This window comes from Cygnus olor, chromosome Z (genome assembly GCF_009769625.2).
Source record: "Cygnus olor isolate bCygOlo1 chromosome Z, bCygOlo1.pri.v2, whole genome shotgun sequence".
Lineage (NCBI taxonomy): Eukaryota > Metazoa > Chordata > Aves > Anseriformes > Anatidae > Cygnus > Cygnus olor.
Genome location: NC_049198.1, coordinates 29,390,136 through 29,414,911, shown reverse-complemented (window position 1 = coordinate 29,414,911; position 24,776 = coordinate 29,390,136). Strand labels below are relative to the sequence as shown.

Sequence of the window (24,776 nt, the reverse complement as noted above, 5' to 3'; positions counted from 1 at the left end):
AGAATAACATCATCTAACTTTGAAGTTGACCCTGATCTGAGGCACACAAAATCCATGTATGGAAAAACAAAGAATGGCTACTGTGATACAAGCTTTCTATTGATTTCAGTAGAAATCAATAATGATTCCATAATTATCATTGCAAAGTAAATTTATGGTATCATTATGCTAGACTAAATCAATTCTCAATAGTTGAATATCCCCACACAGATGCTAGTATGTAAAATTATTGTCTTTAGATACCAGGTGTGATACAGTTATATATAAGTATATGTGTAAGTATCTATAAGTATAGAGTTACCTGACCGAGTTGTAAATAGCCAGTGGGGTTTGGTCCCTTTCTTTGGCCACTCTCATCATATCCAGAACAGCCATTCCAAGGCATTCTTCCTGTGTTTCATGAGTAACAGGCATCTGTATCCATCCATTCAAAAAATCATCTCGCCACTGAAAAATAAAGATGCAAGAAAGCAGTTTAAAATTGTAGCCATGCTGTTTAACAATAAAGATTTTTTTTTTTTTTTTTTTAAGACAGTGCTCTTCTGAATGAACCTTTTTTTCCCAGAAGATTGCATACATTCACATTGGATATCAGGTACCGTCACACTTAAAAACTGTTCTCAAAATATTTCATTTTCAAATCTTGACAATGTCTATATGTGGAAGATGTTGTTCCACACTATATCAGTCCAAAATGAAAAGTCGCACTGAAAGAGTTCCACCTAGTAGTGTCAGTAGAATGGAGCTGCACAATCTCACTGCTCTCCCTACAAGTGCCATTTGAGCTTCACCTCTCCAAAACCAATATGACACACACTTTCATTTCCATCTTTAAAAGTAAGCTTCAAGCTGTCAAAAGAGCTTGCATAGCTACTATCAGAAGATGTGAAAGGGAGAAAATACTATCAACTTTTACTAATCCGCATTAAAAAAAAAAAAACAAGCAAATCATACCTGTGCAAATAGGTAAGACATGACAAGATCATCAAGAACAGGGCTTTCTGCACCCCGAATAATGCCATACCGATATGCTCTGCTTGTGCCATTGCAATACCAGTGGGGAAAATAAAACCTGTTAGGAAACATTTAAGCAAATGTCAATAAAAAGATACTTTTTACCAACACAAAGACATTATTCCATTCATAGATGTGTAATAGTTAGTGCTGGCTGTTTTGGAGGACCAATATGAAGCCCATCAAGTGAACAGAAGGCTTTGGATCCAGTTCTTGATGTGCAGTACAACATTTAAGCAGGGTGAGAAGCTGAACTGGTAAGAATGAAGAGATCTTCAAATTTATCTTCACTAGTAAGAATACACAGAATCTTGTGTTACTCTTCCAGTTTCCTTTGAGACAGTTCCTAAAGAAACACTCAGGCTACATTATGCAATAAATTGAATAAAAGAAATAGAAGTCTTTTCCTTAAGGAAAACAGTGACTGTAGCTTTAAAATTCCACATTCAAAAATCAGATCAAACAGAAGTGGTTCTGTTGCATACATCCTCCTGTCTACACAATTATTCTGAATTTCAGAACTCCTACTTACTCTAAATGGGCAAGCATGGAAGAGATGAGCTGTTTTATTATTAAGAAAAATATTATTTTAACTTTTGATAAATTTTATACATAATCGTTTCTTTCTTCAACCTGAAATGGCATATGTATGATATGTAGACAACTGACAAAATAAGTCATTTAGGCCTACTCAATCAATTTTTATTCTTTTATCTATCCAAAACCTCACCCACAATCTGTCTGTAACTTCTGAAAGAAATTATGGTTCAAGTAAATACCTTATTAATTGTGTTTTCTCACATAATTTTGTATTAGCATGAAAAGTGCATAATGTTTGCTTTAAATTACCTTATCCGGTACAGCAGGATGAGTCTGGTTGCTTCATCTACATGGAAGATGTGATTTGGGGGATACCAAATTCTCTCTGTTTCACTCATGAGTGCAAACATGTTATGATACACCGGCATGATACCTAAACACAGAACAGGGAAGCATACATTTATAAGAAATTTTTTTCATAGAGAATCAACTTTATTCTGAAAAAATAACTTGCAGGTTAAAAGTAACAGGTAGGCACATGTTCTCCAACTGTTCACTGCACTACTCTACCACTGTCAGCAGTGTTGCAATGATGACCCCAAAACCTGCAGCATTTTTGCTGGTTTATTTTCTCATTCTTCCTTCACATTCTCTGACTGATGACTGAATTCACTTGTTATCCCATATTTGGTTTAATTACAGGCTTTATTTGTATGGCATTAATATAATGTGTTCTTAGCCTCTCATTTCAATTAAGAAGTAACAGCCAACAACAGTACATTAACTTTTTCCTTATCTTGTCTAAAAACAGATGTAGGTATTGATTTCATTATTTTAGACTGATGAAAAATCAGAAGCCATCATGACTAGAACAACAACCTGACTTCTACGTTTTAGAAACTCAGTTAAGAACAAAACCAAACGTACACAAAACTGGAAAATATCCTCCTCCCTCTGCCAAAACAAAACAAAAACACCAACACCTATTTTAACGAGAGCTGAGAAAGAATCTTACTTGATCACAAACTATGTAAACTATGTAATTCAGTTGAGCAGCAACTCTTCAGTAGCACAAGAATTATTATTTGGCTCAGGGGCTGCTAGCTGCAGGTACGGTCTAACATAAAAGACAGATGCTACAGCATTGTAATATGCCATAGCATTGTGCATCCAAGGAATGCCAATGGCATGATTTGGAGAACAGGTTAATTGTCTGAGACTTCACAGCATTAAGTGAAGAACTTCAACAACTGACAAAAAAAATAGAAGACAAGGTGATACAGGTCTACAGGTCACATAGTAGGACGAAAAGAGAGAAAGTCACAGTAGATCATAAAGAAAGAAAACTGTCTTTTTGTTAAAACTATATACTTTGGGGGAAGAACACAAATATTTAAAGGAAGGAATAGATAATGACTACAAGAATAAATTAAAATGATGTTAAGAGACAATTCTGGGGAAATGCTAAGTACTCACAACGCTCTCCTGAAGGCTTAGAATAAAATCACAGATTAACACAGAAAAACAGGAGAAAAAAATCTGTTAAGTATTTCTATTCATAAAAACGTCTAAGTGTATATAACTGTTAGAGGAGGCAGACCTGTATTTCTTTCCTCATGTCTAAAGCACCTGTAAGACAACTAATCAGTTAGGAACCAACTAATCAACTCCACATATAAAACAACATAAGCTTGTACAACAAAAAGTAATTCACTCCTAAAGAACAGCAAGCTTAAACTTGTTACGAAACGGGGGTATGTCTCTGCAGGGAGCCAGCAACAGGGTTTAGAACAAGACCCCTATTGTGCAGCTGTCAGATTAAGCTGTTGAAGTCTACAGGCTAATCATCCGACACTTGTTTAAACTACAACTCACCAAAACATGCCAGAACTGCAGGTCCTGACACATGACTTTCAGAGAAAAGGAGTCATAGACTTACAGGAAAGTAAAGAAATAGAAAGAATTATGTAATCAAAGAGAAACCAAAACTAAACAAAAACCCCACAGGAATAACCTCGAACAGATTAGTAATTGAAAGGTTGGCTGTAAATCAGGATGCTGCAAATTTAGTGCAGTAAGAAATATTAGATCCATCTGAGATTTGAGAAATACCAAATTAACTACATTTTATGGAGTTAAGAATACATCTATCCTATGCAACAAAATGTGGTCCTCGCTCTGCGTGTGACATGGGATCAACCAGATTACATGACAGATCAGTTGTCACTAAAGAAACAGTAACTGCCTTAGCAGTTCTGAGGCAGTCTGGTGCCTGCACCCCAAATAATCTCAGAACAATTACGGTACAATGCATGTGAATCACCAACCTATTTCAGGATTCTAGCCAGATACTAAATACCACTCAGGAAAGTGATGAATATTTACTTAGTCTCACTAATATATTAAAATATTAGTGACATAATATATTATCAAACTATTAAAGTCCCATATAAACACACTGAACAAGAAAAAAAACAAGTAATTTTTAAATTCAAATGTTAAGGTGCTGTATTTCATCAAATAAGTTACGGACAAAAAATAAATAATAATTAAAAAACCAACAAAACACCAATGAGTGCATTTCAATCATGCATTTCAATCCATGATCACATTGCTGCCATTCTCAACAGAAACTAACTGTTTTTGTAAGTAAGCAACAGGACTTTGGAACTCCTTCTACAAAGCAGAAATGCATTAACAAAATAACAAAAAAATCCTCTTCAATTTCCTCCTATGTAGGAAAACTAAATTGTGCACTCAACCATTCATTATACTTTAGCATCTATAATTCCAGATGGTAACCAGCAGCTTTCACTACCGCTGCCTAATGACATACAGTTCTCTCGTTTTTCAAGAAAAGGTGTTAATTGTCTTAATCCCCTCCCACCCACCACTTTTGTTTTCCTCCTTAAGAATTATGTATCAGTGCCAAAATATTGCCACGCTTGAAGAAGTTCAATTGTTATACATATAGAGAAAATCCCCTTATTAAGGTCTTGAAAATTGTCCATACGGGGATGATGAAAACTGAGTGGTCAGAAACTCCCTTTTCATGTAAATTTTACCAGCAGTATTAATTGCAGGGACTTTTCAAGCACCTAATAACTGCAGCATTTAAGTGTTTTCTCCAGAAACAACGAAAACCAAAAGGGGTTGGAGGGAGGTGGGGTGTCAACATACTTCTGATGAAGCCTAGACAAGTAAACAATAGAGAACATTTCTGAGAAATATGTTTTCAATACAAGTAAAATCATAAAAGGTCATTCACCAGAGGTACTAAAAACCTCCCCTGGATTTCTGCACTGCACTAATCATGTTAACAAATCAAACAATGAATAGTTAAGAGAAGCAACAATGACTCAGTAGACATAATAAAGCAGAATTGTTCCCTGTTTTGCATGTCCAGCAAGGGCTATTAAACAGATTTCCTAGACTACTGGATAGGCAAAAACAGGATTGTCTCTTGGCAAAGCATTTTATTTAGTAGATAAGGCTAAATAAAAATGCCTCCTCACTCTACGGTTTGTCAAGTAGCATCATGAAAGGCAGTAACACAGTTTTATTTCTTAAACATCTGCCTCAAGCCAAAAAAAAAACCACAATGATTTACATAGAGCTCCTTCCTTTCCTCTTTGTGCTTTTAGACCTCCACATCCACATTGGTCATGCTACTGCATTTACAATGAAACAGCCAAAGGAGTAGTGAAATACATATTAGTTATACACTTCCTTTGTTAGCATAAGGTACTTTTTCCCCCACACAGCATGATCTCATTTGGTAATTTCTCACTGCAATGGGAAGAAAAAGAAAAAAAAAGCTGTAAATCATAAAAAGCCATAACACCACCATACAATGTGGACAACATACTTAGTCCACAGCCAAAAGTGTCTTCTGACAGTGTCAAGCATATTAATAAAGCTTTTGTCTGTATATGTCCCACATTAGTTGCATGCAGAGTATCATTAAAAAATAATGCTATTTTCAAAGCCCAATACAAACATTAGTCTGTTCTCACACACAACGGTCAAGTAAACTATCTCAAACTTACAGAGTCTTGCATATATCAGATGGAAAATTCCTTGGCTTTTCTTACATAAAAATAGAACCTTACTCTCATTTTTCATACAATCTGGACACTTATCAAACTTTGACGTACCATTCAGTGTTGTAATCCCATCAACAAAATGTTTTCTGAATAGTTAATCAATCAAAGAACTTGTTTCCTTTCTTGCCAGAAACAGAAGAATGAGGGTGATGAGGCAGTGGCACAGGTTGCCCAAAGAAGCTGTGGATAACCCATCCCTGAAGGTGTTCCAGGCCAGGTTCGATGGGGCTTTGGGCAACTTGGTCTGGTGGGAGGTGTCCCTGCCCATGGCAGGTGGGTTGGAACTGGATGATCTTTAAGGTCTCTTCCAACCCAAGCCATTCTGTGATTGTAAGAATCATCTGGAGTTTCAACTACTGTATTTTCTCACTATATTTAAAAAAAAAAAGTGTCGGGAAAGGCTACATAAAAAACACAACCAATGGGCAGATATGGTCAATGATAACTTTAAGGTATGTGAAAATATAGCGCTCTCAGCTTCCTTGTTTTCCTCTATGGCCATGTGAATTCTGGAAATTTAAAATGTTACAGGTAAATCTGCTTAAAATTTTCCACCTACTAATAAGGAATATCCTCTGAACAATACAAGCAAAGAAAATACCATTACCTAAGGAGGTAAGACAGATCACCATGATCATCCCATCACAAATAGAGGTAGCTTCCCTGAAAACATTTGATTGCAGACACTGTCAGTGTTTAGTCACACTAAATGTTTTGTAATGTTGTGTTTTTACTTTGATAAGGTTAAAAATTCTCTGCTATCTTATAGCTTTCTTCCCTTACAAACTGTGGTTGCCTACCAGAACCATGGAGCTTCCAATCAATTTGCAAATCAGATGGAAACAACTAAAAGGCTCCTGGGTGGAAGTTCAAGACAACTACATAAAACACACAGAAGCCAACAAACTCAAAGTCTTTTGGTAACTGCTAGCTGTCCGTAACCCAGCAACCCAGTCATGACTGTCTAATTGGTTCCCTCTTGGGATTTTAGATGCATTAAGAAGTTAAAACTTCGGGGTTTAATAATCCTAACAGAAGGGGAAAAAATAAATCAGAAAAAAGCCCCATCAGGAAGATGATAAAGTGAGATATGCCCTATAGAAACTGAGGGTTCATATACATTGGGGAAACAAGACACAGCAGAAATACAGTAAGCTGAACAAAAACTTATGTTCCTTTGCTGATTTTGCCAAAACATTTTTTAGTACACTATATAAAAATTACAGTTACATTCCAAAGGTCCTAGCTCTGCATACTTCACTAGTAATTTATTATTATTAAGATATTAAGATTTTAGGAACAAAGATGTATTTGGCTAATGTTAAAGCAATGCTTTGCTTATAGTTGTAACTATTAAGCTATTTAAACTGTGATTTACAAACTTACTTGCCTATTGTAACATAAAATATCCTCACTTTTTAACTTTAATTCAGTAACCACACAACTTGGATTATATGCACATAATACACGCATCTTTTTTACTCATACAATTCAGCTGATGGAATGAGTCAATAAAATGTTAGTTTAAAATTTTAAAGAAAACTATTTTCCCATGAAATACTGATCTTGTGTATAATGTATCATCTTGGTTAACTACAGTGTACAGTCCATAGACTTTTGGAATTATTTTATCTGATAATGAAAACTCTAAAATCCATTTACAAGGAACTGGGTAATATCTTATTGAAAATCACAATTATTAAGTAATTATACCAACATAGTATACAAAGCATCCCTATTTCCATATAAAAATAAATACTTCCATGATTCATATTTGAAGACTTCAGATGGACCCAGCAGTTTGTATCTGATCTACCTGTACCACAAAAACATCAGTCCAATGATAGCTTCAACTACATCTTCCAATCTCTAAAAACAGATTTCTAGGTTTTTAACTTACATTTTGGGTAAAACAAACTATAAATGAAGTTTATAATTGTTCTTTAAACCATTCTTCTGTACAATGTCACATTGAGCTTTCCTTAATGCTGTCTCACAACATCTCTGGTGCTTTCTTCCGAACCATTACTACTTGTGTTTGTACAGTCTTGAATGCTTGAATTTTTTTTTTTTAAATAAAATGAATATAAATACACTAAAACGAATTAAAAGTAACTTCCTTTTAGATTGATTTGGAGGAAAGGAGAAAGTGAAACGGTATAATATGACTTATGAAAACAAGTCTCGGATACTGAATCTAGAAAATGAATCTAATACAACAACACTATAACCTCTAGAACAATTTGTCTGTCACAGTTTGGGCTGGGACAAAGTTGATTTTTTTCATAAGGCTCACACAACGCTATGTGTTGGATTTTTGAAGAAAGTAGTGGTGATAACACACTGATATTTTGTCACAGAGCAATGCTTACACAGAGTCTTTCCTGCTTCTCATGCTGCCCTGCCCGTGAGGAGCATGGAGGTGCAGCAGGAGCTGGGAGGGGACACAGCCAGGACAGCTGGCCCCAGCTGACCAGAGGGTTAGTCCATACATCATACTGAACAACATAAGCCAGGATAAAGAAAGAAGAAGGGGCAGTCGATGGGAGTGATGGTGTCTGTCTTCCCAAGAGATTGTTACAGGTGACGAGTCCGGCTTTCCTGTCAGTGGTTGGACACCTGCCTGCTGATGGGAAGTACCAAATGAATTCCTTGTTTTGCTTTGCTTGCACGTGCAGCTTTTGTTTTGCATAGTCAACTGTTTGTATCTCAGCCCAGGAGTTCTCACACTTTTACATCTCCAATTCTCTTCCCCATCCCACCTGGGGAGGGTGAGCAAGCAGCTGTGTGGTGTTTAGCTGCCTGCAGGGTTAAACCACAACACTGTCTCATTCTATTTCTACAGTCAGTTACTTCCTCTAATAGTTTTTTTCTCAGGCTGAGATCTAAGGCTTGTTTTTGGTGTGACATTTATAGCTCTTCAACATGGCAGACAACAAAAATACTGGTACAGCTGATCCCTGAAAATGACTAATCAATTTAAACTTAAATTCAAGACACTTAATTATTCTTGCATTTCTGGTTAGAAAACTTAATTCTCAGTTTCATATTCTGACAGTATTTCATGTAAAAATCTGAACAACCTCTGAGAAGTACCTTATTTATTATATTTTTCCCAAAGTGAAAAGTTTTTTTCAAATACAGCGAGGAAAGACTTAGCTTCTACATGCATGGCTCAAACTGGCAAGCAACTACAGAACAATATTTATGCAGACTAATATTTATATAGCCAATACATGCCACATACAACAGATCTAAAGCCAAGTCAGCAGAGATTGGAAAACCTTCAATTGTTTGAACTGTGTAAAAGGTACATAACCAGGCTGTCTCTCTGACTGCTGTGTTTGCCTAAATCCAATCCTGCTTGTCGCAAGTAACAGCCATACTTTGATGTAACCAGCTCGGCTGTCAAGAGATCTAGCAATTGCTCAAATCACGGAGAAAGTTCATTAACATTTACCAGGATTATTGTATTTCAGACATTCCTACTACCTACCTAAACCATTTGCATTTTTATGAAGTATACTGATTCACAGAAAATTCCTGAAAGACTCTTGCCAACATAAGCACTGTTGGAGTACATACGCTTTGCAGACCTACGTGTTCTGCCTTACAAGAATAAAAGCTCCTAGAAAAAAGAGAAAATAACAAGAAGTGGTGGGTTGTGATTTAAGTACTAACGACTATTATGAAAGAGAACAAAAACCTACAGCCATCCTTTTCCAGCAACTCAGAAGGAAAAGTTACAAATTCCTCTGATAAAAAAAGGTTGTGTAATAATACCATAGCAGCAGCCAGGCAGAAACCACCTTTCAGAAGACCTTCTCGGCCTCAGCTCTACAAGGATAAAGCCTCAACATGATAAAACATTTTCATTTATAGAAATGAGTACAAAAGCACTACCAATGCAATTTACAACCTCTGGTAAAGAATGATGGAACAATAGATAGAAAGTTAAGAACTGCTTAGTAAGGAGTACTACTCATACAAGGTTATTTTTAAAGAGTCAACTACAAAAGGATACATCTAGGAGCTAGGAACCATTCCTACAAAACAGGAGCAAGTACCCCAAAATGCTAGAAGCCTTTAGAAAGTTTGATGAGGTCTGAGAAATCTTCCTGAATTACCAGGAATTAGTTTCTATGTTTGTGATATGAGTGAGAAGAATATTGCACATTGCCTGGTCTGAACATTTTACTGGGTATTGGAGATGGTGCGGGAGACAGACAAAAATGAAAACAGTTAATACATTCAAGCTAAGGAAATCTACCAAAAAGCTTTAGCAAAAAGAAGATCTAAGGTAATTTGACGATGGTAATATAAGTATCTCCTGATATAGGTATTGGTGACAGGGAAAGGCTGAGAAAAACACAACTAGAACAAATATCTGAAAATTAAGCAAGGCAAATTCAAACCTGAGAAAAAGGAAGAAAAAAAAGTGTGCAGACCAGCAATAACAGTAGAAACAGCTAGTCAAACTACCAAGGTAATTACTATTCCAGTGAATTCAGACTAGGTTGGGAGCTTTTCTGGAAGGTAAGAGTTTTAATTAACTCGTTCATCAGAAAAGTTAGAAAGATTTGTGATTTTTCTTTTTATTCCCCTAAGACAAAACAACAACAACAACACACCATCACAGGATAGGAAGCACAGGAAGCAAGGTACCTGATGTCATGGATGTTGATGCAGTATATTCCTTCAAGACCATGGTATTTTGAACATACTAAGTTTGACAGATATAAGACCTCATTGATTTAATATCCTGGCAAGTTAGTACATGAACATCAAAGTTAAAGAAGCATTTTTTCTCACAAGTATCTAGTAAAATTGTTCTCCAGTTCACTCCCTCAGCAATGCCTCTCACTACACCAGTATTTATTTTCACAAAAATATTTAACTATCTAATGTAAAATCAATACCATCCTAACACTCAAAAAGTGAAGAACCTTCACACATACACACGCAGCACCTGCCTTACATACATTTAGATGCTGTACCTGAGGGTCTGACATACAACAGAGGCAAAACTGAAGCCCAAAAAGTATTGTCACCAATGCTAAGCAATGTATTCTTACTACAGAACTCACGACAGTAGGGAAGTCTCTGAGGGCATGTTTTCCAAAGTGGGGAGACAATACTTTTTTTTTTTTTTCCTTCTAGTGGAGGAAAGATACTATAGCAGCTTGGGGAAACACTGAAAGATACCTGGAAGATATTGATCCAAGATACCATCAAAACGATACTTCAATTTCCAGAACACTCTCAGGTCTATCTGTCATTAAAGCAACAGAATCTCACACTGCTACTAAAACTTTGAAAATCTTTAAATACCATACTACCTCATCATGGGTGTCCCAAAATGAATCCCAGTCAATGCTTCTGCCAAACTCATTAAAACATGCCTATCTGCACAAAGCTCTTGGGCTTATAAAGATATCACGAGAACAACAACTCTACAGACTCAGATCTTAGTCCGACTCCATCACGCCTAAACAATTCCAAGGAGCAGTGGGGCTTAAATCCAGAAGAAGCTTTGTGAAAACTACAACGTGCAAAAAAATCACCAACTCACAGCATGCAACTCAGTCAGTACAAGACATTCAACAGCACAGGAAAAACAAACAGACCCCTGCCAAAAAAAAATAAAAATCAGTAAAACCATGCTTAAATACAATACAGCAATCAGAAGACAAAACCACCGAAGTATAAGACACTTAGAGACAACGAAATGTACAGAGTCAGCACCTTGTGACTCACTGGAAAAGAAATATTTGGAATTATGATCCTTTCTTTTAAATTCACTTACACCTGAAACACAGCACCTGTAAAGCTAAAAGACAAGTCCAGCCTCATACCACTGACAGCCCATAAAAGATATATAATGACTCTGTATGTGTGTGTATGTACGTGCGCACATGTGGATGATAAAGAATTGCTTTAATATCTGGAGTTTTTTGAGATTAATTTTCTTCTTCCCAAATAGCCCAAATTCACAGATTCAACCTACTTTTGTAGTGAAAGTTAAATGCCTGTACCAAATGCATGTCTGAATTATCTTACGACAGGTCGTAGCATCTGTTCGTGGTAAAGGTATTAACTATATATAGAATTTTTATTTATTTTTCAAGTTTACTACTGTTATATTTACTTACTTCATTTCATAAATGATTAGGAAAAAATCATAAACTCAAGGAGCCGTATTATACTAATGGAACAGTTTCCATCTAAAAAGTGATTGAAGCATTTATAACAAATTATACATAACTGTCAGAACAAACCTCTTTCGCAGGGTTGCAACAGAATGTAATTCAACAGATTTCCAGCTCCCGCTGTGATTTAACTATCCAAGCTATATCTCAGCTCAGGGAAAACTTTTAGGTAAAGGATAAGATACCTTCAAATTATTCGGAAAAAAAAAAAAAAGAAAAAGATGGCAGTGACCTGATGACAACCTGATAACCTCAGCTTCACAACCCTTCTGACAGCAAGACTTTTACAGCCTTGTGCTAATTACTTCTGATATTGATTTCTTCTAAAACATCAGAGGGATTAGCATTTCAATCAAAACATCACCATTTTGATGAGCTTTGGATTATTAAAAACTCTTGCATAAAGTTGAGTTTCAGTTTCTCATTAGGAAAATTATTGTGTATATACTTACCACAGGCTTTACAGGCAACAGTGCAAATCTCTTCTGCAACATACTCTCCAGCTGGAAATTGAAGATAATCTCCTCCTGTCTTCCCAGGAGAATGATAAAGGTACACTTGAAGCAATGGTTCTGTCTGCTTGGGTGCACTGGTATTCCCGAGGATGTCACCATTCTGGTGGACAGTAGAAGTTGCTGTGCCTTCCATGTTTGTCATTGTAAGACAGGCCATTGTTTGTTCTGGTTCTTTTCAGAGCATTTCCCTAAAAGAAACGTAAGGAGTACTCCTTGACTGACTGTATTTGGTTTTGCTTGTAATACTCCTATCTAATGATGGTACCTTTCTGACACATGGAAGACATTAACACCTACTGCTGAGGACAGGAGACAAGTTTAGAAGGTTTACTAAGAATTGAGCTTCACTTTGACTTTCTATATAGCCCTAATTCTGAAAAATTGTATATAATTCAGTTTATAAGGCTTACTTTTATGATAACTGTGTACCAAGTAGCTACCACCTAAAATTCATAATTTAATATTTTTAAATGTGGAATAGGTATAAACAAGCCACCAGTTACAAAGAGTAGATTTTTAAAATGTTACTGTTAACTTAAAAAAGTCAATTGCCAGATGGGTGTTGCATTCCTAAGGTGCAATTTACAATAGCTTTTGTTTATATTGAACTATGTTGCTTTCTCATAAAAGAACTGTGTGGAGAATGGTATTTTATTTTTTTTTTGCTCAAAACTACAATTACTGAGGAAAGGATGAATGTATGATTATACATTTTATGTAGGTTAAAGATGACTTGTTCTATGGGAAAGAATCATAGCTAAGTAGAAAAAAGGCTTAACATCGTAAAGGAAGAAAGCATTAGCTTCATGAACTATGTGCTAGATAAATACATTCAATTACATATACAGGAGAAGAAAATTACACTATCTTAATGGTAATTAAAACAAACAACCACCAATCCAACACCATCATCAACAGAAAAATATATCATTTAAATTCCCAGATTGAAGCAACACAAAAATCCAGTATATCACAGAAATATAAATCTGAATTTCTAGGTGCACGTGTCATTTAATACATTATTTGGGCCCTGATCCCCTAGGCCTGAACCACAGAGTCAGGCACCTTAAAATGAAAATACTTGAGTTTTCAAGTAGCAAAGATTGCACAGAGGTAAGAAGTAAGTGTTCAGTGAAGTTCTAGAAATTTGTGTTTCATTGAAGAAAATAACCATGACCTCACTAGAAACATTGTCATGCTTATAAGATAGCTCACTACATCTGTCAACAATCTGGAAGAGAATAATCTTTGTGTTTTACCATTCGCTTGTATAAAATTTTCACACCTTTAATCTCCAGTGCAAGCCTTCCCTAACTACCAAGAATTTTTTTCTGAAGTACTCTAATATTAATGATCTACTGAATTCAAACCTTCACCTAAATTGGCAGATACTTTTATTTTGGTCATTTGGTATTGCTTTTCTCTGACGCTCAATGGATTGCTATCACCTCCCCAGTCTTAACAGGACTAACTGAAAAGGTGGCCAATTTGAAAATACTCAGACATGCTTGTGCCTAGCTCTCCTTCATAAAGCTTGCATCTTTACAACACATATGCCAATTCAAAAAAACTCATGATTCCTTGTTATTATATATTTATATGTTTAACCCCCCCCCCACACACACACAAGGGAACATTCTTGAATCATATCTAAGAATGGGAAATCAAGTATCAACAACGTGCAGTAAAAAATTCAGAGTAAATACTGGAACAGACTACCCTACTTTCCTCTTTTCTTTTTTGCACTAATGTCAAAGCTTCCATGAGACAATAGTATTTTGAGATTTTTCACCTGCAATCCATTTCTGTCACCACTTCAATTTAATCATCTTTAAGTTCAAACTTTGTCTTTTATGTCAAAGCACACATGAAATAGGTGAAAGTAAAATATCCCTGAAACATCATTTTCGTTGCTGAAAAATAGAAAACATGTTTTCTTGGCCTTTGTCCTATACGTCTAAGTAAAATGGTTCTATGAAATTCAAGAGAGCTTCTCACTGAAACAGATGGTCACCACTCACAGGTGGTATGAAAGAGCTCACCATTAACAAAATTGCTTTCACTTTTATTTCTTAACAGACAAGTCTCCAACTGGATACACTTTTCTCCCTTCTTTGTTCCATCCACAGATCAGTGCTTTAGTGCAGCAGAAAGATTAAACGTGGCAAAAAAAATATTAATGCATTAACTTCCACAATTGTCAGAACCAAAGGCCATGTTTTAAATATTTCCACATAGACAGAAATTAGAGAGTAAAAATACTGGGACACATTAATCTACCTGTTTGCACAACATATCCGATTATCATTTTCTGGAGTACACAAAACAGATTTGTTATCATACTGTAATTCAAAAAGAATTTCTGTGTTTGTGTAAAGAATTTCAACATTCCCGTGGCAGCAAAGAAGATTTAATATACACGGAGTGGGACATTTGTAGGTACGTTACTCATGGTACCCACAGAGGTATTTGTGCAATATACAAGGCCCACACATATCTATCTGAAAGTTTATGTCCAACATGTAATTAGAACTCAGTGAAAGTCAGAAATCACCTGTTCATCATTTATACACATAGCAAAAATGTTTATCAAAATCTTCATGGAATACGAACATCTTGATTGGGAGATCAAAGCTGGTAACTATAAAAGATCTGATTCTGGAACTGAGGAACAATGAATTTGATCCAATATTTATATTTCTAATCTTGATAATATTACAAATCTGAATTTTTAAAGGAGTAGATTAATTATTCATCATGTTGCTCAAACAACAATCACCATCATCTACAATGCAATGTGTTTATATGCAATTCTCTGTTCCTCTCTGTGCCTCCGAATGCACCTAAATATTTAGGTGAACATTTATTTTAGCTGCCACACTGGCCTGCACTAATTCATATAGTCCTTTTAACTTCAACCAGGAAAAATGTAATTAACCAGACTGAAAACCACCATGATGCAGAAAACTTCATCAAAATGTAGAGGGCATACAAAGCCTTCATGATTTAGTAATGTGCAGCATTCACAGCCCAATTCAGAATATCACTGTTTTTCTTCTTACAGACAATTTCAGTTATGGGGTCCACTAATTTTTCTAAATTTAAACTCTCCTCTTAAAAATAATGCCCCCCCTCCCTTCCAGTTTATGTCTTTTTGGTTTTGTGGGTTTCTAGGGAAACCTCCAGTGCCACTATCTGAAGCCATACCACTTCAAACATACACCTCTGAGGATTCAAAATCAGAGCACTCTCACTACAGATGACTCCCCCGGCTGTTAATTACCTTTTATAACTTGAGAAAGCTCCGTATGAAACATAAGAGTGATGAAACCCTTTAAATGAGAACATCACAAGTCACCCACTTGCTGTTGGTATCCACAGGTGGTCAGACAAAGCAGGCACACGAACTGTGGTAGAACATAAAGTATCTGCAATAGAAACATACTTAACATTAAAAAAAGGTTAATGGCTGTGAGCAATACATAATATGTCATTACTTAAGAATTCACACCCGCGTTGTGTTTCACTTAGTGATCCACTCCTATCTCATTTGCCTGAATTCTTACCGTCTTCTGCACCAGTAACTTTTCAAAAACAGATTTTCGGTTCTGATAGACCTTGCTGCTCAGTCCTGTCAAGAAATCCCTATATGACATGGACACTTGACTTAAAATACAATTCCTATTTTTTTTGCAGTCATGTTTCTTCCCTTCTGTAAATACAGCATCAGGTGAAGAAAACTGATAATAGCATTACAAAGGAAAGATAGAGAACCAAAAATAGATTTAAAAACTGAAGGGGGGAGGGGAGAGAGACACGACAATGGAAGTTCAAAGGGGATAGTATTCAGAAATTCAGAATACGAAAACTCTTCAAGTTTTAGACTTGGTGACTTCAGACAGAAATCTCCAGGACAGGAGCAAAGAGAAAGCAACCAACATCATTTCCTCAGCGCCATTTGCTGTCTCCTGAGTCTACCATCAACACCCTGAGAAACAGAACCCATCTCAGTGAGAAGTCAGACTGTTCTGGAAATGGTTAGTGGTTACTGTTTCTCTCCTTGCAGTACAGGCTTTAGAGATAAGCAGTTACACCTTGTCTGGACAGCTGTGCATTTTGTATGCACCTCCAGGGATTCTCCTTCAAATGCTGTCTAGTCAGCCAATCAAGATCTGATCCGAAGTCCGGTAGAGTCAATGTGAGTTTTCCAGAAGAAGCTGTCTGGGGACCGGGTGCAGTCTTTCACTAACCTCTTGAGCACGTGTTTCTTGCATGCTGATCTGACAGCCCCAGCTTCCAATGAAGCACAGGACCACTACCTGCTCAAGCAGCCTTCAGACTTAGGGGTATTCTAAATTGCTTGTTTTAAAAGTGCTGCTTCACATCGTAACTGCTCTGCATTCATCTCTCCTAGCCAGGTTTTTGACTCTGAGCGACACCACATCAAGATTTACCTGACTGTAGTTAACTGTGAACTTTTCCCACAAACTTCAGATCAGTTGCACAATGTGATTAACTATGAGACAGCTGCCAATGAGGTGATGGAACAAACCAGGTCGAGCTGAGAACTCAAGCCACTTCCATTCTCCAGCCAGCAGTGCCCAGTAGAACAAGGGTTGCAGCATTTGAGTAAGCTCGGTAACACTGCAGCTTGCATTTCAAATGCTGCAATTGAATAAAGCAGCCTAATATCAAGTCTCTCCTACTTCATGCAAGAAACAGAAAAATGACTGCTTTCTTATGAGAGAGCTACTCACAGCTCGGGACAAAAAGCATTGAAATTTAGGGAGTCAAAGCTGAACAAGCTTAGGGTGGCTTATCGTAACATCTCTAACTCTTGCTCAGAAGAATGAGAGTCAATCACTTCTTCCACACATGCTTGCAGACATACCTATTTACAAGATCTGCATCAAGGCCTCATAAAACTACCAGGTTTACACACTTTCAGGCTGAGTAAGTCTTGTCTGACACAACTTGTTCTTCTAGCAGCAGAATTGCAAAGGATGTTACCTACATTCCTGGTTGCACCAACCTGAGAGCGCACCATCTTGCCAGCAATCTACCTCTCTCATTTCCTCTTTTCTTCCAGTTTGTTCAAGTTTATACCAGTCCACATTTATGGCAGCTGCAAGGACTTAAATGCCCAAATGCAGACAAACTTCAGAATCTAATGAACTCATCAAAACACATTTGTCCATCATCTTCCAGTTGTCAGTACTTGCAAAGAATACAATACAGAACTTAATATGCAGTAGAAACTTTACAACCTGAGAGGTCACTTCTCAGCAGGCTTTCAGAATTCCCATAAACGCAATTAGTGTTTATTGTACCTGTGCCACTGTGCACCTTGAATACTCAATTTACAAGCAAGTGAGGAGAAAGATTATAATCGCATTTTCTATTATATTACATTTCTAAGGCCTTCAAGACATAGGTTGCCTCCCAACAACTCAAGATGTTTATTGCTAGTAAAGTAGGACATCCTGTGTAAACTTTAAAATACAAAAAACACACACACTTTCCACCTGCTTATACACACATCCTTCTTTCAAGAAATTTGAAAGAACACTGTAAACATCAGTCACTAATGCCTTCCCAAGTAATGGCAGATAGGTTGTTACAGGGTAGGTAAGAGTGTCACAAAAAAATCATAACAGATGTCCCATTAGTATGTACCAATGGGAGAACATCATTAGGAAGTTCTAATGAGTATTATGGATCTTATTACAAGACCACTGAAATAAATTTTACCTTTGAAAATAAGATTGGAGTAAGATGATAAGTCAGTTTCCAACTTCTGATTGCTTTAGTTGACTTGTTTGGTTTACACATAAAAATTACACTTAATATTTATATTCAGAGTATCTTTACAGTTCAGTTTGAACATAAAAACAAATGGTGCACACAACTAGACCTTCTCATGACATGTGTCCAGCATGGCCTGTTACACTATGAAAACTTTAACATCTTAAACAATAACAGCAGCATTCATATTGTGCACACAACATGCAATATGCAGCAGTCCTTGCACATCTGGTGTGATTTGCTTTGTTGAAGGTTTTTTGGGGGGTGGGGTAGACAGACGGTGGTCAGAAAAGTATACTAAATTCAAGGACCATTGTTTAACTAGGATTGAAATATATCTTCAAACTGTCAGTACGTGCACAAGTACCACTAGTCCTTAAAGGCCTGACAAAATCTTAAGATTTTGTTCTGTCAGAACACAGTCATACATCAGCTAGTATTTCACAAAAAATTCACAGCAACAGATTCCTATCTTTCCACCACATGTATTCATAAAAAAAAAAGTAAAACAAATTCTTCTATTTTCACTAACTTTATCAAACTCACAGTATTCAGCAATACCTTCAAAAATACTTCACTAACCTGGAAAATCTGAGAATTTCTTCCATTGCTTAGACAACAGATGCCATGTTTCCACAGAAAGTTAATTAGCGCTTTAATTGTATAATGTTCTAGAATAAGAAAACTCTGCTTTCCTTTCCCAGGTAAGGTGTTCCAACTTTTAAAATAGCTCTTACAGAAGCATAAAATGTGACCTTAAAATGTATTTAAAGACATTCTGTAGGGAAAGACCATCTTCAGTTATCATCGCCTTTTTCTCGTATGCTTTACTTATTTGGGGGGATCTAAAGTCGCCGCAAGGTAAAGCCACTAACACAAGGAAAACAACTGCTCATAGAAGAAATAACTGCAAAAAGTTAAGCAATTCCAAAGGAATTTTTCCTGTTTCATCAGCTGTATGTTAATATCACACGAGGATTTTTGATATATCAGAATCTGAATGCACTTGGTAACAAGCAGATACAGGAGGAAGACGACATCTCTAACATACCAATAACAAAACATATGCTATAAAACCCAGAGAAGCAAAGATAACATTTGCTTACAGTTTTCACTTGGCAAACCACTGCCTGTATCAGCAATTCAGCAAGAGTCCATGAACTTTTGCACAAGGAAACAATAATGATCCTGGCCTGATCTGCCTGTACGACACAGGGACTAGCCAGGCAGAAGCTGCTAGCACAATGATTTTAATCTTTTTCTTCTGATTAGAAATAAAACCTGGGAATTTTAAGTTCTTCACAACATAATGAAGCCCTTTCTTTATGTTTTCGTATAAATAAAGCTACCTAGAGGTGCTGTATGAAAAGCGGAATGAAAAACACATAATAGAAGCCTGGGCATCACAGTAACTCGCCAAGTAGGTGCGTTGCCAGAAAAGTAATCAAATCAAAGGCAACAGCTCTGCTTAGGTTCCATCTGATCCCTGGCAAAAGTTGGTCTGTATCTGCAAAACATTTCAGTTTCACCATGCTGATAAATTTCAGCAAAAGACTATTTCATCAGAAAATTTCCAAGCAATTCAAATGGTTGCCTAATTGCTTTGGCAAAGATCGTTTCCTGAGACAGCGGTATCTGAGGATCTTTAGTCCATTCAGAGCCACCATTATCTGCACAGCTTTACACGCAAGGCAGACGTGGGAGCAGTAACCACAACAGGTCAGACAGACCTTTCGCATGAGGCATGTGAAAAATGTCATCAATTTCACATGATTCCCTTACACATTTCTCTCAAATTCTTATAAAGTGATGCAATAAGAGATGACAACAGCATGAACTAGGACACGAGAGAGCAGGTCAGTCTGTATGTATGTGCTTGCAACTGAAGTGGAGGAAAACAGGATCTCCAGAACATCCTCATTGTGTGATGGGTTTTTTTCTTGCAAATATAGCCTACCAGACCTGGAGACTGAAGTGGTATTTCCCCAACTATGCCACATCGTGCAAGATTTTATGTTCTATGAGCTATACTGAAAACTGAACTCTATTTAATAGACCAGACCGTGAAATATAAGGGTTAATTAGGAGAGTATAGAACTTCCTTAATAGATTCTTCAATTTCTTTCCAAAAGATATATATATAAAAAAAAAAGGAATTGCCAATGTTCCTGTGTACCTGGAACAACTTAATTCAAGGTAGAAAGTATTTTTGAAGGTTGCTAGTTGGTAGTCTCATTCTGCCTGGTGGCTTTTGGTTACAAAGTGCTGAACCACTTTCCTACATCAAACAGTCAAAGTACCAGCTTCTGCATAAAAACACATACTAATAAATTACCAAGAAATTAGGAAGTAATAAAGGTAAAAAAACAAAAACAAAAACACATTTCAAAGTGAAAAAAAAATACTCTGACTCACCACTGAAACAGAAAGAAGTATTTTTCTATTAAAAGGCATTTTTGTCAAAAACACTGTTTAGGGGAAAAACCCGTCAACCAGCTCTGGAGCACACAGATGACAGTTATAGCTACATTCACAGGTTAAAATAAACATTGAAAGTGCAAACAAAAGCAAAAAGTACAACAGCAGCAGCAGCAAAGTCATCTGTCAAACTGCATGGATTTCTCAAACACTGCGAGGTTCCTGGTATGGCCACACCAGGTAGGGGGGAAGTGATGCTGGAAGACACTTTTGAAGAAGGCAAGTTAACCTTTTCCAAAATGCAACTGCCAGCGTCACAACTGAAGAAGGATTTGTCAAAACACGAACTAACAGTTGCTACAGCACTGCGCTGCCAAAGAATAGCATCAACAGTTACAAAACAGATGCCTGTTCAGCAGATGCTGTCGAAAACCAAGCAAGCAGCACTACGCTATCAGAAGCCATGCACATTTCACGCTGCAGTCGGACAACACTGGCCATATCACGAAGGAAAAGTTCTCAAAACTGTCACTCTTCTCCCAGCCTCCAAACACCTGTCCCTCTCCTGTGGCAGGCAGGGATTTCTCAGGTAAGGAAATGTCTGCTCTCAACAGCTTAACTGTGGAAGAAACAGAACAGCCAAGACCCACCACTTGCTGTAGTTTGGTATTTCCAAAGAGCAACAAACTCAACAATATTCTTTACCTCCTCCAGATACGGGAGTGCTCTGGAGCTCCAGGTCTACAAAAAAAGGTATCTTCTAGGCATAGTACAACACAACAGCTTCATCAAGCAGAGTTATATCCTGGCAGAAAGCACAACGTTCTCTTCCTTCACCGAAGATAAAGTGTTTCTCATGACAAACAATTCTGTGAGGAAAACAAGTCATAACTCTTCCCAGCTACCATTGATGATCAGGATAAATTACCCAGCCTGTGGTTCAGAAAGCTTTTCCCAAGACCTGGATTTTAAAAAGTTAAAGTCTTTGGGGCTTTCCTTCTGAATTCTGACATCTCCCTTTTCTTGTCCTCTTATCTCACTTCCCCAGTTTGGCAACTTCCCTCCCCAGAGGTTAGTAAAACTACTGCTTCTGAAGTAACTGTCATATGCGTTTACATGGTGTGCAAAAATTCACAAGGGTCGAGGAGCTAGAATTTCTTCCTGTGAAGGAGGAGCAGAAGACTACATGGGGTGGGGTGCAGAAGTACTGCTAGACTCTTATGGGCAAGTAGGAAGCGTGCAGAAAAAGGATGAACAAAAAAGTAAAGATGTAAAGAGTCAAAACAAAGCTTAAAGACCTTACTTCTCTCCCATGAGTTAAGCCACTTTTCTTTAGCTGTTTATTCTCTTCCAACAAACCTAGTATTGTTAAAAAAATGGGAAAAAATGAATCAAGTATAGAAAGATCTTGATTACTGGCCAAGCATCAGAATAGTCTAAGAAAAAGTGTTAATCAGACCTCAAAGATGGATTACACAGGTTTGCAGTCACCTTAAGTGTAGTGAGAAGTCATATCACAGAACTGTACCGCTATGCCTCTGCTATACTGTCCAAGACGAATTGCTGGCTCCAGGTTCAACAACCAGGGTATCAGAACTGAGACTACTCCTCTGTCACACTTCTGAACCTCTACCTCTAGAGGCTAAAAGTATACTTTCACACCTTACCATATGGGGTAAAGTATCATGGAGAATATCAACATAACCCCAACCACCTTTTCTGCATACAAAAAGAGAAACAAGATCAAACACGTTCTTCACAAAATTATGTTTACAAAACATTCCCTCCTGCTGCTCCCATGTCTGTGTGTTCTTTGGTTTCCTTCTTCTTCCCATTTTCGTAACTGGACAAAAGCAGAGGGAAAAGTGGTCTTGGACAAGAACATTGCATAATATGCTGCTGCCTGATAAACACGCCTGACCTTGTCTTCTCTAATATTTTTTCAGTGAAAAATGGGGGGAGGGAAAGACTAGTAAATCTGAGACGGCATCATCAAAAACGTGAAAACATCTGGGTGAATGAAGTTACCCCTTTACTTTTACAACAGCTGAAGAGAACCTGAAAACATGTGCTTTATGAAATTAGCCCTTTGCAGAAATAACTGTCAGAATGTAAACAGGATAACATTTAAGTCAGAGTGAATCAGCAATCTCCACAGAACAGCCAAGAGGAATAGATTCGCACCTTCATCCTCAGCCTACCCTGCTTTTTCAGCTTCCCTTAATTGCCTCAGTTTAGAAATCATACATGAATAGATCAGACCTGTTGCAAATTTCATGCATGAATTCCCTCCTAAGTGTTTTTTTAAGGACTTTTAAAAAGTCCTTACAATTTTTAGACAAAATAAAAGTATTTACAATGACATACCAGATAAACTAACTAGAAACACTATTTTTATTTACAAGTGTTTAACTTTGCATTGTATGAAATTAAATTTTCTACAAAGTAAATTCAATCTAGATAAGATGCTGTATGTTCGTATTTAAGTCTTCTTTGGTATTGCAATGCCAAGTAAAAACCTAGTGAAGACTACACCAATTAGCACTAAACCACCTAATCAGAAACCCGCCCATAAAAACAAACAAAAAACACAGAACACTTCCCTCCTTGCCCCCAACTTAGATCCTCAACAGATGCAATATGGCTAAAAATGTGCATTGTGCACAAAGCGGATCACGTATTGAAGTCCTTACGGTACCAGGGCCTGGCTACCTAAGGAGACACAACTAAAGACAAAGACCCTCTAAGACATCCAGGCTGCAATCTTGTGAGACAATGACATAGAAATAGCTGGAAAAAAAGTGATCTCTGTAAATGGAAGTTCAATACTAATACTCCAAAACTCAAACCCATATAAATGCATTCAAAAGCCTAACAAATAGTGATTTAGAGTTCATTTACCACACCTATAAGAGAATAACAGAAAATGCTATATATAAGCATTGAAATATGTTAAGAAATATGTTCTTTTTTTAAACCATATTTTAATGGTTTACGTTGCTGAATAGTTTATGATAGCAATGTTGACATATTATCTTTATAATTCAGGAAAATGTACTTGCATGATAGTTTACTTAATGCTTCTTTAATCACCAATGGTCTGAGACCTCTCCACTTGTTCCTTATCTGAAATACCAGCCAGCTTCTGCAAAGATACAGCACTATATGCTTTGCCAAGATCACGTTATCTCTACAAACACAGATTGTCAGAAAAAAATTGAAGCAAAAAAAAAAACAGGACTCTGAAAGTAAATAAAGGTTTGTCATAAAATATACCATTAGTGGAGACTGCAAAATTCTGATGAAAATGATCAACTTGTTTAAAATGAAGGGCAAAAATAGAAGTCTAATTAAGACAACCATATTTTCCCAATGCAACATTTCAAATACCCTGTGTTCTCTTGTAAATTAAAAAAAAAATCTGACTTTTCCTTTTGCACTGGAAAGAAACAAAAGCTCATCATATGCATCTAGTATTTACAGAACTGTTTTGAATAAGATTATTCCAATTCGTTTGCTTTACCTTTAAGTAAAAAGAAAATATTTGGAAATAAGATATATTTATAAAGAGCTCCCTATATCGACCTTGCATATTTTCCCAAGTTCTAAGGTGATTGACACTTTTTTCATGATTCTTGATGTTAAATTCTGATAAAAACATTAAGAAACGTTAAGGAAATTGCAGAAAGCATGAGCATGAGAACTGTGCCCCAATAATTCAAAAAGCTCCAGCAGGCTACCTAAAATGAATTCAAGAAAAAAACATAATGGAAAAGCAAGTAATGATTCAAATAGAGAATACAGTGGCTGAAGATTAAAGCCATATGAAGCCTATCTGAAATACAATTTTTCGTTCTCTCAGAAATAAGAATATCAAACTACTGGAACAAACAGTCAAGAAACCAGTAGATTCTGTAGTTCTTGATTTTAAAATATCACAAGTAGATACACTGTTACAAAATAGACTTCAGATAAACCCAAATTACTGGGCTGCACTCAGAAGGAAATCCAAAATGTAACTGGTCTATGATATACAGAAGATCTGATAGGAAGATAGGGTGCTCTTTTCTGGATTTCAAAATGTGTCGCTAGAGATTGTGGTATTATCAGTTCCTTTACAAGAAGGCATCATAAAATAAAGATGAAATATTTATAGCATGACTGTATTT

At 36.7% G+C, this 24,776-nt stretch overlaps 2 protein-coding genes across 4 annotated transcripts in view; both read right to left on the bottom strand.

Moving 5' to 3' along the window:
- The window catches only part of LOC121061857 (programmed cell death 1 ligand 1-like), a 287,916-nt gene that overhangs the window by 116,223 nt on the left and 146,917 nt on the right, over positions 1-24,776 (bottom strand). The gene's annotated exons all lie outside the window — the stretch shown is intronic.
- The window catches only part of JAK2 (Janus kinase 2), a 96,014-nt gene that overhangs the window by 39,361 nt on the left and 31,877 nt on the right, over positions 1-24,776 (bottom strand). Inside the window, exons 1-6 of one of the 3 annotated variants that reach the window (XM_040541269.1) lie at positions 21,911-21,926; positions 15,668-15,812; positions 12,322-12,572; positions 1,864-1,987; positions 955-1,072; positions 302-447 (exon numbers count right to left, since the gene is read on the bottom strand). In XM_040541269.1, coding sequence (XP_040397203.1) covers positions 302-447; positions 955-1,072; positions 1,864-1,987; positions 12,322-12,541 — 608 coding nt within the window. In that variant the 5' untranslated portion in view covers positions 12,542-12,572; positions 15,668-15,812; positions 21,911-21,926. Of the gene's footprint in view, positions 1-301; positions 448-954; positions 1,073-1,863; positions 1,988-12,321; positions 12,573-15,667; positions 15,813-21,312; positions 21,723-21,910; positions 21,927-24,776 lie in introns of those variants that run through there. The other 2 variants (XM_040541271.1, XM_040541270.1) reach the window with 2 other exon arrangements.